This window comes from Hemitrygon akajei, chromosome 32, assembly GCF_048418815.1.
Source record: "Hemitrygon akajei chromosome 32, sHemAka1.3, whole genome shotgun sequence".
Lineage (NCBI taxonomy): Eukaryota > Metazoa > Chordata > Chondrichthyes > Myliobatiformes > Dasyatidae > Hemitrygon > Hemitrygon akajei.
The window spans coordinates 32,024,611-32,038,406 of NC_133155.1; the positions used below are offsets into that span (position 1 = coordinate 32,024,611).

Sequence of the window (13,796 nt, forward strand, 5' to 3'; positions counted from 1 at the left end):
AGCATATTGAAATAAGCGCCAACTATGAACACCCAAGAGCCGAAGAAATGCGAGCCAATAGAATTCAAAGGTCAACTGAAATGGTAGCCAATCAGGAACGAGGCAAGCGAATAAGGGTCTATATAAGTGCATGCGCTCCCAGAGAGAAGCACCAATAATGGTGGACTTAGAAAGTCACCTCGACTGGTGATGAGACGCCTGCAAGCCAATTGCCGAACTTGGCAAACACCACAACATCAAATGCCTCAACCTGAGCAACGTATATTCACCACCATCCCAGACGAGGATGTCATGGAGGTAGACAAACACATATCTGTGTAGCAGGACTCAGAGGATCTCGTTACTGAAGGCTTGGGAAATGGTTGGGTTGTTGGAAAAGTCCAAAAGGCATCAGCAAGTATTGATAGTGGCCAGAGGGTGTCAGGGACGCCATCTTCGATTCGTCCCCTGGCGGATGAGAATCAGGTTGTACGCGCTCTCTAGATCCAGATTGGAGAAGATCTGGGCCCCATAGAGTGATTCGAATGTGGACTGTGGGAGGAAACTGGAGCACCTGGAGGAAACCCATGCGCTCACAGGAAAGAGGTACAAACTTCTTACAGAGAATGCTGGACTTGAACTCTGAACTCCAGAGCACCCCAAGCTATAATAGTGACGTACCAACTGCTGCGATATCATAATGGACTAGCAGCACTTCCATATTCCAGTCGTACTCCACCATGAGTGTCCTGAATTGCTCCGTCTAATTCAACACCGAGCGTGAGCCTTGGAGCGGGTGAAATATCCAATCTTCCACTTCCCAGATGGTCAAAAACCCGGCACATCTCAGCAGTGAATTCTTCACATTTATTGCCAATGGTGGTTTTGTTGTCCCAGTTAGCAGCGGCTCAGATCAGTGCTCGCCCAGTCAGGAGAGAGATGACGAAGACAATATCGGCTCGGTCCACGGGATACAGAGACGGCTGGAACTCGAAGCTTATAATCCTCTGAGAAAGGAAATTGCTATATCAGGTTGGGGATACATCGGGCACCGGAATCCGGGGCTCCTAGGGAGGAGGTTGACAGGGGCAGGGCTGCTGTACAAGATGGAAGAATTGGAAGAGACTGGCGGACAGATGGTCAATGATTCCTGGCTACTTCTGGATCATACGTTCATGTTGGCGGTCAGTTTACTTTATGTGAGCATGCTCTGCTGGGTCAATCATTGGTTCACTTATCCTGTCAGGAAACATTGAGGAGGCTTAGCCCAAATGCAGAACGGTGGTGACGATTTAGCAATGAGCAATAACTTTAATAATAAACTGCAGAATAACAATTCACGAGGGTCCAGAAAAACAAGAGAGAACAGATACTAAGCACAACGTGGCAACAAGATAACTAAAGGCAAGGAGCAACTGGTCGAGGCTGACTGGTTCGAATGAGTGAACAAGGACTGTGGATGAGAGCTGGGTTTAAATAGGCTGCCGGCGATGAGTTAGAAACAAGTGGCAGGTGACTCCTTTTAGCTGAGTGGCATCTGGGGGGCGTCTGCTTGTGCAGGCCTAACATACGTTAGATAAACAGCATAATCTTGCAATATTTTACTCATGATGGGGGGAGGGGTAACAGAAGGGCAGAGGTTTAAAGTTCAAAGTACATTGGTATGTACACTTTACAGAACCCTGAGATTCATCTCCTCACAGGCAGACACGAAAGAAAGAAACCCAATAGAACCCGTTAAAACAAAAGAAGTCTGCCGAACACCCAATGAGCAGAGAAAGAAAAGGGCAGTTAACGTCTGGGATATGTTGCCCAAGGAGGGGTGGGATCTGATGCAATCTCTGTGCTAAAGAGGTAAGTCAGGTACATAAATAGGCAAAGATGGAAGGATATTATCTTCATGCAGACCAATGCAATTAGCGTAGATGTGCGAAAAGGGTCAGTATGGACATAGAAGACCAAGGAACCCATTTCTATGCTGGATGACCTATGACTCTAACTTTTCTTAACTTAAACAAATGCAAGCACTGGCTGCCATATCTTCCCTCAATGGACAAATTCACCACCCCAGCAATCCCAGCTCCCCACACCTTGTAATACATTGTCAGCTCCACAATAAATCACCCCAAAGTCCCCAAATGACTGCCCCCCTCATCAACCTTCCCTCTGTTATTTGTTACACGTCAAATCTGTTCCTACTGATTTCCACAGCTCCATGTCTAAGGCTCCCCAATGAAGAGTCTATCCCCACCAGAACACCTTCCTTCCTGACTTCTGTAACCTCTTCCACATCACAGACATCTGAGATCTCCAGGTTCCTCTCGCGCTCCCCTGCTCTATCGTGATCCTCCTAGACATAAGCTTTGGAATTCCCTCATTAAACCTCTCCAACTCTCTGCATCTCTTTGAAACTTATTGGAACTCCTGCTCCCCTCACTTTATGCTTGTGACTGTGAGGCTAAGCAGGGCTCCAGCATCATATTTCAATTTGCTGATGACTCATCTCTCGTTGGCTGAAACCAAGGTGGTGATGAATCAGCATATAGGTTATTTGAAAATCTGGCTCAACAACTCAATGTCAAGCAAAACCAAGGAGCTGATTACTGAATTTAGGAGGAGGTTCTCATCAGGGGATCAGAGGGGGAGAGGGTCAGTAACTCTGAATTCCTCAGTGTTATTATTTCAGAGGATTTGTCCTGGGTCCAACACATAAGTTCCAATACAAAGGAAGCACAGCAGCACCTCTACTTTCTTAAAAGTGTGCAAAGATTCAGCATGTCATCTAAAACTTTGAAAAACTTCTATAGATGTTTGGTGGAGAGTATATTGACTGGTTTCGTCACAGCCTGGTATGGAAATAAGTATGCCCTTAAACAGAAAGCTCTACAAAATATAGTGGATACGGCCCAGTCCATCACAGCTAAAGCCCTCCCTACCACTGAGCACATCTACACGGAGTGCAGTCACAGGAAAGCAAGGACACCCACCATCTGAACCATACCCTCTTCTCCCTGCTGCCATCAGGAAGAAAGTATAGGAGTTTCAAGACCTACAGTACACCACTAGGTTCAGGAACAATTAATCCCCTCAACTATCAAGCTCTTGAACCAGAAGGGGTAACTTCACTAAACTTCACTCGCCCCGTCACTGAGCTGTTCCCACAACCTATGAGCTCAATTTCAAGGACACTTCATCTCCTGTTCTCGGTATTTATTGCTTATTTCCTTATCATTATTATTATTATTATTATTTCCTTTTGTATTTGCTCAGTCTTTTGCACTCTGGTTGTTTGTCAGTCCTGCTGGGGGCAGCCTTTCATTGATTTTATTGTGTTTCTTGTATTTTCTGTGAATGCCTAAAAGAAAATGAATCTCAGGGTTGTATATGGTGACCTTATGTACTTCAATAATAAATTTCAAAGTTTGAAGTACATTTATTGTCAAAGTACAGGTATGTCACCATATACAACCCTGAGATTAATTTTCTTGCATAATAAATCCATATAATAATAACCATAACAGAGTCAATGGAAGAACGGCCAACTTGGGCATTCAACCAGAATGCAGAATACAACAAACGGTACAAATACAAAAAGAAAGAAATAATAATAATAATAAAAAATAAGCAATAAATATTGATTTACTTCGCACTTTGAGAACATACCTCCCACCAAACTTCCAAGTGTCCACCCTAATCTCTCCCTGTGCAGTTTGAAGTGCAAATTATTTTCAGAAGAATCCTGCAAGTGTTTATGGTGTTAAAGGTACAGAATAAATGCAACACACAGAGTGCATGGACACGTTGGCAGCAGTTGTAATTACCTGTTGTCCCTTTCTGGAATCTCTTTGATTGCAATGCGGACTTGTCTGCTGAGGTCCCGGCCAGCATATACCACGCCGTATGTTCCCTTCCCGAGAATCAGCCGTTCTCCATTCTCCACAAATTCATAGCTGTACTGCGCAGTGAACAGGACACGCTCATTTACAAAGGGCCTTTACAATCAGGTTACCCCAACACGTGGTGCAGCCAATGAAATATCTCCGGAGGGTGGGCACGGATTAAATGACAGTCAGTCTGCACACAGCAAGATCCCACATATGCCACACAGTTTCACTACTGTCCCTAGCCTCACCAGACCAAACTAAATGCATCAGTTTCAGAACTATAAAAGTCATATGTCCTCTGTGGTTAGGGCAGTTATTATTTCTGTAGTCAAGTACATCTACAATGTGTTATAATGGCCAAGTGAACTGTTTTTAATGATACAATTTGAGTACCACTTATTCGAAATTCCAAAATCCAATTTTTTTTCTGGGCGCTGACCTAACGTCACAAATAGAAAATTCCGAGAGGCACTGGGAAGGTTCTCAGGCGATGCTGCACACCATAGCCAGTTCTGAGAAGTGATCTCACATTTGTAATAAAGATAAATTCATGAAAAATGGAAAAACACTGCATAAAGTGAGAAATGAAGATCTCGATGGTGCATTGAAAGAGTGCATTCATCAGTGTCACAGTGAACATATGCCATTTGATGATACGGTGATCATGAAACAAGCAAAGGCCTGTCATAATGAATGGAAAATTGAAGGTAGTTGCTTCAAGCAAAAAATTATTTAAAATATTATATAAAACTCCCCTCTAATCCTAGTTGCTCTGGAATGGGTGGCTGTTTGAAATCGATGGCAGATACGAAACCTAGTTATAGATGCATTTGGGGGACGGTCATTCAACCCTGACAGACTGCGTAGGACCAAGCTCCATCATGTGCTCCGAGAACAGACTGCTCACTCTGTGAGCTCCACACCAGCCGTACACAAGCTACATATGTAATGAAAATGGATTTTGTGTTTAGAATGGATCCCACCCCCAAGGTATTTCATCATGTCGCAAATATTCCAAAATCCAAAAAAAAAAATCCCAAATCCAAAACACTTCTGGCCCCAAACATTTCAGATAAGATATGCTCAAACTGTACGGTACGGTCAACTCACCTTCTCTCTGTCAAACTGGTTCCCAGTAGAGTGGACCTCAATTTAACATCTCTCCTGAAAGAGGGCACTTTTTGTCTGACAATGAAGCTGCCACTTGAACCCTGAGATCAATTCCTGGTTGGCAGTCACAGCTGACAGGACATAATATCATCTCTCTCCGCCTCCTTCCTCTCAACAAATGCACTCCTTTAAACTCACCTCCTCCGCACAGCTTCCAGTCCCCTCTCCTTAGACCATAAGACATAGGAGCAGAATTAGGCCATTCAGCCCATCGAGTCTGCACGGCCATTCCATCATGTCTGATTTATCGTCCCTGTCAACCCCATTCTGCTGCCTTCTCAGACTCACCAGCTCTGTTGTAAAGGGACATCCTTGCATTCTGAGCCTGCGCACTCTGGTCCTAGAGTCTCCCATGACATCCTCTCCATGTCCCCTCTATTTAAGCCTTTCAATATTTGATAACTTTCTATGAAATCCTCCTTCAAGTCCAGTGAGTCCAGCTCCAGAGCCATTAAATGCTCCTTGGATGCGAACACTTCATTCGCAGTATAATTCTCATAAATAACCTCTGGATATGAATAAGGTGGCTTGGCATCAAGTTTTGTTGATAACCTTCCTGTGAGCTATGCACCAAAGATGTTGTGTAACTACAGGTTGGTGCCCTTTTTGTTCTGATGTGGGATCTACACAAACAATTTATACACCAAGTTACGAAAGAACACAGAACACAAAACAGTATTGCACTATACAGGCCGTTCAGCCCACAATGTTGTACTGACCTTTTAATCTACTCCAACATCAATCTAATCCTGCCCTACAACATAGCCTTCTATTTTCCCTTCATCCACATGCATATCTAAGAGTCTGTAAAGTGTCCATAATGTATCTGTCTCTACCAGCACCCCGACGGCACATTTCATGCACCTTCCACTCTCTTTGTAAACAACTTACCACGACACCCCCCCATCCTTCAATCAACTTAAAATCATGCCCCCACCCTTGTATTAGACATTCCACCCTGAAAAAATGTCTTTAGCTGCCCACTCTATTTATCATCTCGTACATCTCTAACAAGTCAGCTCTCATCTTCCTTAACTCCCAAGAGAATAGCCATAATTTGCTCAACCCATCCTCATAAGACGTGCTCTCCAACGCAGGCAGCATCCTCCTCGAATGTTGCCAGCACAACGATAATCAAAAGGTCATGTCCATGCTGTTAAACACTGAAGGACATTATGTGGCCACTCTCTGTCTCATTTACCTCCAAAGGCTCCTCCGTCAGTCTCATCCCATCATCTGTGGTCGTCTTGCTTTCATCCGAGAATGGATTCAGCAGCTCACAGAACCTGATGGAGAAGAACGAACACGTCAACATCAACAGAGAGGCGCCAGCACAGGAGCCCAGCTCAGCGCTGTGAGCCATCGGCTGAAGAGCGCCCCTACTTCTTACCACTGCCGAAAGCACAACTACTGAGGGCAAACAATATCGTGGAAGAAAGGCACCGACGCACAGGATCGACAGAAGCTCCAGAGTGTTGTATGCTCCATCACGGGCACAACTCTCCCCGCCACTGAGGACATCATCAAAAGGGGATGCCTGAAGAAGGTCATTAAGGACCTTCACCATCCAGGACATGCTCTCTTCTCATTACTACCATCAAGGAAGAGATACAGGACCCACACGAAAGGATTTCCCCTCCACCATCAGATTTATAAATGGCCCATGATCCCATGAGCACTACTTTGCTATTCCCTTTGTTATTTATATATCTTATAGTAATATTTTTATACCTGGCACTATGCTGCTACTACAAAACAACAAGTTTCATGACAACCTCATTCTGATTCTGATAGCTGTCAGTCACACTGCTAACTCACAGAAAATGCCAAATATCTCAGTCTGGGTTAGACATTCTAGCCCTGAACTGTCCAGGCTGGTTCAAGTGCTGGACAGCAGGGATGGGCTTGTGTGGACCCAGTGTCCCCACAGAGGTCCCGCTTTTTGCAAAGAATTGAGAATCTCAGGGCACGAGAGGATGGCGGGTGCACTGAAGAGGGCTGCTGAGCGTACTGACCCAGAGCTCTGCATGAAACACCCATCTGAGTTGGATAGCGGTACCTGATGTGGTAAACATAACAGATTCTGAAGATGCTTGAAATCCAAAGCAATACTCACAGAATGTTGGAGGAACTCAACAGGTCAGGCAGCATCTATGAAGGGGAATAAATAGTCGGCATTTCGGGCCAAAACTATGCCTCAGCTCTATGTGTTTGATTTTGTTGAGACCTGAGAGTGGATTTAACTGCTGTTCTTGAAGTGGGATCAGAACAGCTACAACTGCAAGAACAGGCTGACCACTTCTGATTGGTTCAGCAGGCAGCCCAGAATTCCCGTACTCTGATCTTCTCTGACACCATGGAGTCCTGACCTCCCACAAACAAACTGGCACGTCCTTGCAGACCTGTTCATTCTACCAACACCACGAACTTGAATCAGAGGCATTTTCAGAGATCCAGAACCCTCGACTCAAAATGGTCAGCGTCCTGAGAGAGAATGGAGCACAAAGCAGACCGCCGGAGTAACTCTGGGGGCCAGGCAGTGTCCGTGGGACGGAAATGGACTTTCAGGGTCAAGACCCTGCCAGACCTGCTGAATTCCTCCAGCAGTTTGCTTTACAGCTTCAGATTCCAGCATCTGCAGCCGGTTCTGTCACTGCTGAGGGGTAACAGTAGTCTTCAAAGCTACGGTCACTACATGACTGTCGTGTACAAGAATAAAGAGGAACATTAAGCTGAGACTCAAATCAGACTGAAAGTGAAGCAACAACTTGGAGTTACAGGTTTCATTCTGTTCGCCGGGTGCTTTGAGCTTCAGCTGCAATACTGGAAAGAGACTACAGGTAGCGATAGATTCCAATTCAATAGACAACAACCCAAGCAAACAAGTCGTGATGGAAGTGTCTCAACCCAATGTCGAGTGTTTGTTCCTCTGCAGGCTTGCTACTTGACCTGTTGAGTTCCTTCAGCATTTTGTGCGTGTTGCCAAACAACTGTGGAGCTTTATGAGCCAAGATAAAATGACATGCGATTTCTAACGGGGCAGCAAGCAGTTCACGTTATCTAACTGATAAAATGCGTCTGGTTAGATTCCTGGAAAGAGCTATTGAAAGCAGGAACGCCACGTATGCTAATTTGTAAATTCTTCACCTCTATATGCAGCATTAGTCTCTAATTCAGTCAATATGTGCCAAATTTGCATGACAAGGCTTCACAAGCGACAAGGCATATGGTCACAAGCGACCAGGCATTGAGGTATCTCTTGTAGGCTGACTGAGTACATCTGAAGGCTGGTCAAAGGATTAGGTTGGGAAAGCAGTGTGGGGCAGTGGAGTGACAGCTGTTTATACCTCTGGAACGCAGATGCCGAAGTTCACGAAGAGCTGATGTTTGCGGGGGTTTCCAAGCTGATGCTGAACTAGTGAAGGTTCAGCTCCAGATGGGTAACCCCATGGAGATGCCAGCAGACAACATTGGCAATGGAAGCCACATCTGGAGTATTGTGAACATCTCTGGTCGCCCCGCTATAGAAAGCATGCTGAGGCTTTGGAGAGAGTACAGAAGAGGTTTACCAGGATCTGCCTTGTTTAGAGGGCATGTGTTATCATGAGAGGCTGGATAAACTTGGCTTGTTTTCTTTGGAGTTGTGGAGGCTGGGGGGCGGGGTGTAATCTGATAGAGGTTTATAAGATTATGAGAGGAATAGATAGAGTAGGCAGAGGGTATCTGTTTCCCAGCATTGAAATGTCTAATACCAGAGGACATGTATTGAAGATGAGAGGAGGTAGGTTTAAAGAGGATGTGAGGGGTAGGAGAGTGGTGGAGGCCTGGAATGCACCACCTGGTGGTGGAGGCAAATACGTTGGAGGCTTTTAAGAGATGTTTGGAAAGGCACATGGTTGTAAGCAGGATAGAGGGATATGGATAGTGTAGGCAGGAAGGATTAGTGTTTGGGTGTTTTTTATTTGCTATTTACCTGGTTTGGCACAGCACTGTGGGCCGAATGGCCTCTTCCTATGCTGTACTGTTCTATGTTCTAAGCTCTGTGTAGTGAATATTTTTGTTCAATCAGAGACAATGGTCAAGGCAGAAGCAACAATATTGACAAATAAATTGTCAAAAAATTGCTGGGGATATTCAACATCATTCTGATAAAGAGCTGTTGATTTGAAACGTTAACTCTGTCTCTCTCTTAACAGATGCTGCCAAACTAATAAAACCCCCCACCATGTTCTGCTTTTATTTCCGATTTCCAGCATCAACAGATATCTGCACTTTGACTAGACCAATGAGCACGTAGTAAAGATCAAAGAGAATAGTTAGCCTTCTGAGTGTTTCATTAGAAAAAAAATGTCTTAGCTAATAACTGTGGTGAGACAAGCAAGCTTTCAACATAAAAGCACTGGACAAATTGAAGGATGTGACAGACGAGGAGAGATCGGTGTGGTCTGCATGTGCATGTGATAATGTATACAAGGAAACAGTGTATAGTCGAACAGGAGGGGAAGCTACAGGCAGGCCAGGAAGTCTGGGAGCACTTTTTAATAATTTATCACACAGTTAAGCTTACCTTTTGCAATGCAGCTCTGTTGGAAAGTACAGCTGAAAATCGTCGGAGTTGTGTAACACATACAGGAAGCAACAACGCTCGTTGAACTTTGAGACACTGGAAAAGAAGGGAGATCAGGACTCGGGAAGTGTACAGGCAGCTTCTCACAACTAGCACTTGTGCAAGTCTACCTGAAGGAAAGCTGGTGGTGGAATGGGTGGTCACGAGCCAAAGCAAAGTGGAGTGCTTATAACCTTTAGATAAATAAAGCACTGACCTAATAATTGCTCATAGATTCTGTATAAATCAAGTACCGACCATTTTCATCTCTTATATGTTCACCACCAGCCCTTTGTTTCTGCTTTATTTGGCATAGTGAATGCTACAGCGAGCATCCACTTTCAGTGAGAAATTTCCTCATCTTAAACTAAGTGTTAACTACAAGGAGTTAACAGGAACAGGAAAACAGATTGGCTTTGGTTGCAAGAACAGGAAAACAGATTATTATCTGAACGGTGGCTGATTAGGAAAAGGGGAGATGCAACGAGACCTGGGTGTCATTGTACACCAGTCATTGAAGGTGGGCATGCAGGTACAGCAGGCGGTGAAAAAGGCAAATGGTATGTTGGCATTCATAGCAAAAGGATTTGAGTACAGGAGCAGGGAGGTTCTACTGCAGTTGTACAAGGCCTTGGTGAGACCGCACCTAGAATATTGTGTGCAGTTTTGGTCCCCTAATCTGAGGAAAGACATTCTTGCCATAGGGGGAGTACAGAGAAGGTTCACCAGATTGATTCCTGGGATGGCAGGACTTTCATATGAAGAAAGACTGGATCGACTAGGCTTATATTCACTGGAATTTAGAAGATTGAGGGGGGATCTTATTGAAACGTATAAAATTCTAAAGGGATTGGACAGGCTAGATGCAGGAAGATTGTTTCCGATGTTGGGGAAGTCCAGAATGAGGGGTCACAGTTTAAGGATAAAGGGGAAGCCTTTTAGGACCGAGATGAGGAAAAACTTCTTCACACAGAGAGTGGTGAATCTATGGAATTCTCTGCCACAGGAAACAGTTGAGGCCGGTTCATTGGCTATATTTAAGAGGAAGTTAGATATGGCCCTTGTGGCTAAAGGGATCAGGGGGTATGGAGAGAAAGCAGGTACAGGGTTCTGAGTTGGATGATCAGCCATGATCATACTGAATGGTGGTGCAGGCTCGAAGGGCCGAATGGCCTACTCCTGCACCTATTTTCTATGTTTCTACGTAACAGCTGGCTCTGCGTGTTTGACTTTTCCTTTCCTACAAGCTTTTATCTCCCGTTCAAGGTCAAAACAGCTGTAATTTGTTTGCAAGAAGTTTGGATCTTTTCCAGACTCTGCTAATTAATGATTATGAAGATTAATCATTAATCTACTAGATGTTGCTGCAAGCAATTCTGAGAGAAAGGTCACTGTATCAATTAAAATTTTCCAAAAATGCTCATTTCAAGAATAAAACATCTGGAAATGGGCTCTTTGAGGAGGGAGGCTGCAGAAATTGGTGGCTACATGATGGGACTGGCAAAAATACTGGTTGACCACCCCATCTGAATTGCACTCACTGCAAGACCTGTAACTTAGATGTAATATCTAAAGCTTCCATTTATAGCACGTTCCCTAGCACTACATCCTAAAGCATTTCACAGCTTCATCAACAGAACTGAGACCAGGCTATGTGGAGAGTTATTCAAGCAGATGGTCAAAGTTTTGATGTCAGTCCATGGCCTCCTCTACCGCTACAACAAAGCCACACTCAGGTTGGAAGAACAACACCTTGTATTCTGTCTGTGTAGCCTCCAACATCGGTTTCTCAAATGTCTGATAATTGCTCCCCACTCCTCTCCATTCCCCCATTCCCCCACTCACCTTACATCCTTGCCTGGCTAGCACCTCCCTCTGGTGCTCCTCCCCCTTCCCTTTCTTCCATGGACTTTTATCCTCTCCTATCAGATTCCAGCCCTTTATCTCTTTCACCAATCAACTTCCCAGCTCTTTACTTCACCCCTCCCCCTCTCCCAGTTTCACCTATCACCTCAAAGAACTCAGCAGGCCAGGCAACATCGATGGAAAAGAGTACAGTTGACGTTTCAGGACAACACACTTCAGCAGGACTGGAGAAACAAAGATGTGGAGTAGAAGTAAAAAGTGGGGGGAGGGGTGAAGTAAAGAGCTAGGAAGTTGATTGGTGAAAGAGATAAAGGGCTGAAGAATGAAGAATCTAATAGGAGAGGACAGAAAACCATGGAAGAAAGAAAAAGGGGTGAGGAGCACCAGAGGGAGATGATGGGCAGGCAAGAGATAAGGTGAGGGAGGGAAAAGGGGATGGGGAATGGTGAAGGAGAAGGAGGGGGCCATTACCGGAAGTTTGAGAAATCGATGTTCATGCCGTCAGGTTGGAGGCTACCCAGACAGAATTTAAGATGTTGCTCCTCCAACCTGAGTGTGGCCTCATCACGACAGTGGAGGAAGGCACAGATGGACATATCGGAATGGGAATGGGAAGTGGAATCAAAATGGGTGGCCACTGGGAGATCCCGCTTTTCCTTGTGTATGTGCTTGGTGAAGTAATCTCCCAATCTACGTCAGGTCTCACTAATATACACACCGAGAGTGCCGGACACAGTATATGACCCCAGCAGACTCACAGGCAGTGTCACCTTATCTGGAAGGACTGTTTGGGGGCCCTGATCGGTAGTTTCAACTTCCCAGTTCTTTACTTCACCCCTCCAGCTCCTGGTTTCACCTCTCACCTTGTCTTTTTCCCTCTCCTCCACCCACCTTTTAACTCTACTCATCTGATTTTCTCCTGCTGAAGGGTCTCGGCCCGAAACGTCAAATGTACTCTTCTCCATAGACGCTGCCTGGCCTGCTGAGTTCCTCCAGCACTGTGTGTGTGTTGATTGAATTTCCAGCATCTGCAGATTTTCTCATGTTTGATCAAAGTTCTGCGCAAGGCAGTTTTTAAAGAGCATGCTAAAGACCAGAAAGGGACTACAGGGACAGAGACGGAAAGAAGAAATTCTTTAGGATGACAGCAACTGTAGATTCAACCACCATCCCTGGACTGATTAAGTGCTGATATCGGAGTGGATTAAAGAGAAGGAAAGGTAGGAATTTCATCATCAGGGAATGATCTGACTGAAAGGCAATATAAGCTAGTATGCACTGGGGTAGTTGGTGAATAGAATTTGGTGTTAGTTGGAATATTGACTGCCGAGCCTCTGGAAAAGATAATAGGGGAAGGTGGCCAGGAGTTTGCTAGGATGTTCTCTTCAGTAAGGTAAGCATTTCCAAATTTACACCAGTAACGGGCTCCTCTTTCTCACCTCACTCCACGGATCGACGTAGCGCTAAAGGTCCACAAGTGGATTCCGCTCTGTCAAAAGAGCAAACTTTGTCAGTGACCCTGCTCACCACCCATTAAACCATGTTACCTATTCACGTAAACGCACAAGTGAGTACTGAGCAAAGTGGACTCTAATGGTCACTAACCACAGCCCAAAAAAGGAAAATAAAATGGAGAAGTGTCCGTACGTGGACGGTTCTTTCAAAGGTCGGCAAAGACATGATAGGTCAGGGCTGGGGTCCGCACACCAGAGAGGGGAATGAAGTTTCCAACTGGAGATGGGTTCCAGGGTTTCATCTGGTTGAGAAAGTGCAAACATACATACAACTGAAACTTACAAAGTCTCACCGGGTTCCATTTCCTGCTCCCTGCTCACGGCCTCTCAAACTCCAACCCTACACCCCCGTCATGAGAGGTGGAAAGGGGTAAGATTGGCCAACAGGGCTGTGGTGAAGCTAATCCCCTGGACAGTGGATAAAGTGGATTGCAGCAACACCGATGAGCTCCAACCATACCATCGTCTTTGGACGGTGGGAGTGGGAGATCATCAATGGCCTACGTTCCACTGGAAGCTAAAGGCCAGCATGAAGAAGAAGTAACCTCACAAGGCCTCAATTTCCTGAAAACGAATGAAAAAAAAAGTGTGCAAGGGTGCTAAAAGAGTGACAACCAATCATGCAGAACACTGTTAAGTTCAGGTACCATCAGAGTTCCAAAGGTGCTGGATTATCAGGCACTGGAGTTCAGCAAAGATTCATCGGATGGATTTCTTGATTCAATAGAGTTGAATAGGTTGGGCCTATGCTCACTGGACTTGCAAGAGATGATCGTA

The 13,796-nt window shown here is 45.1% G+C and overlaps 1 protein-coding gene across 1 annotated transcript in view; it reads right to left on the bottom strand.

Annotated features, from left to right (window-relative positions):
* Nucleotides 1-13,796, bottom strand: part of LOC140719576 (mitogen-activated protein kinase kinase kinase 5-like) — a 178,862-nt gene that overhangs the window by 60,446 nt on the left and 104,620 nt on the right. The window contains exons 12-15 of the mRNA XM_073034282.1: nt 12,945-12,994; nt 9,601-9,696; nt 6,235-6,319; nt 3,801-3,934 (exon numbers count right to left, since the gene is read on the bottom strand). Of these exons, the coding sequence (XP_072890383.1) occupies nt 3,801-3,934; nt 6,235-6,319; nt 9,601-9,696; nt 12,945-12,994 (365 nt within the window). The remainder of the gene's footprint in view (nt 1-3,800; nt 3,935-6,234; nt 6,320-9,600; nt 9,697-12,944; nt 12,995-13,796) is intronic.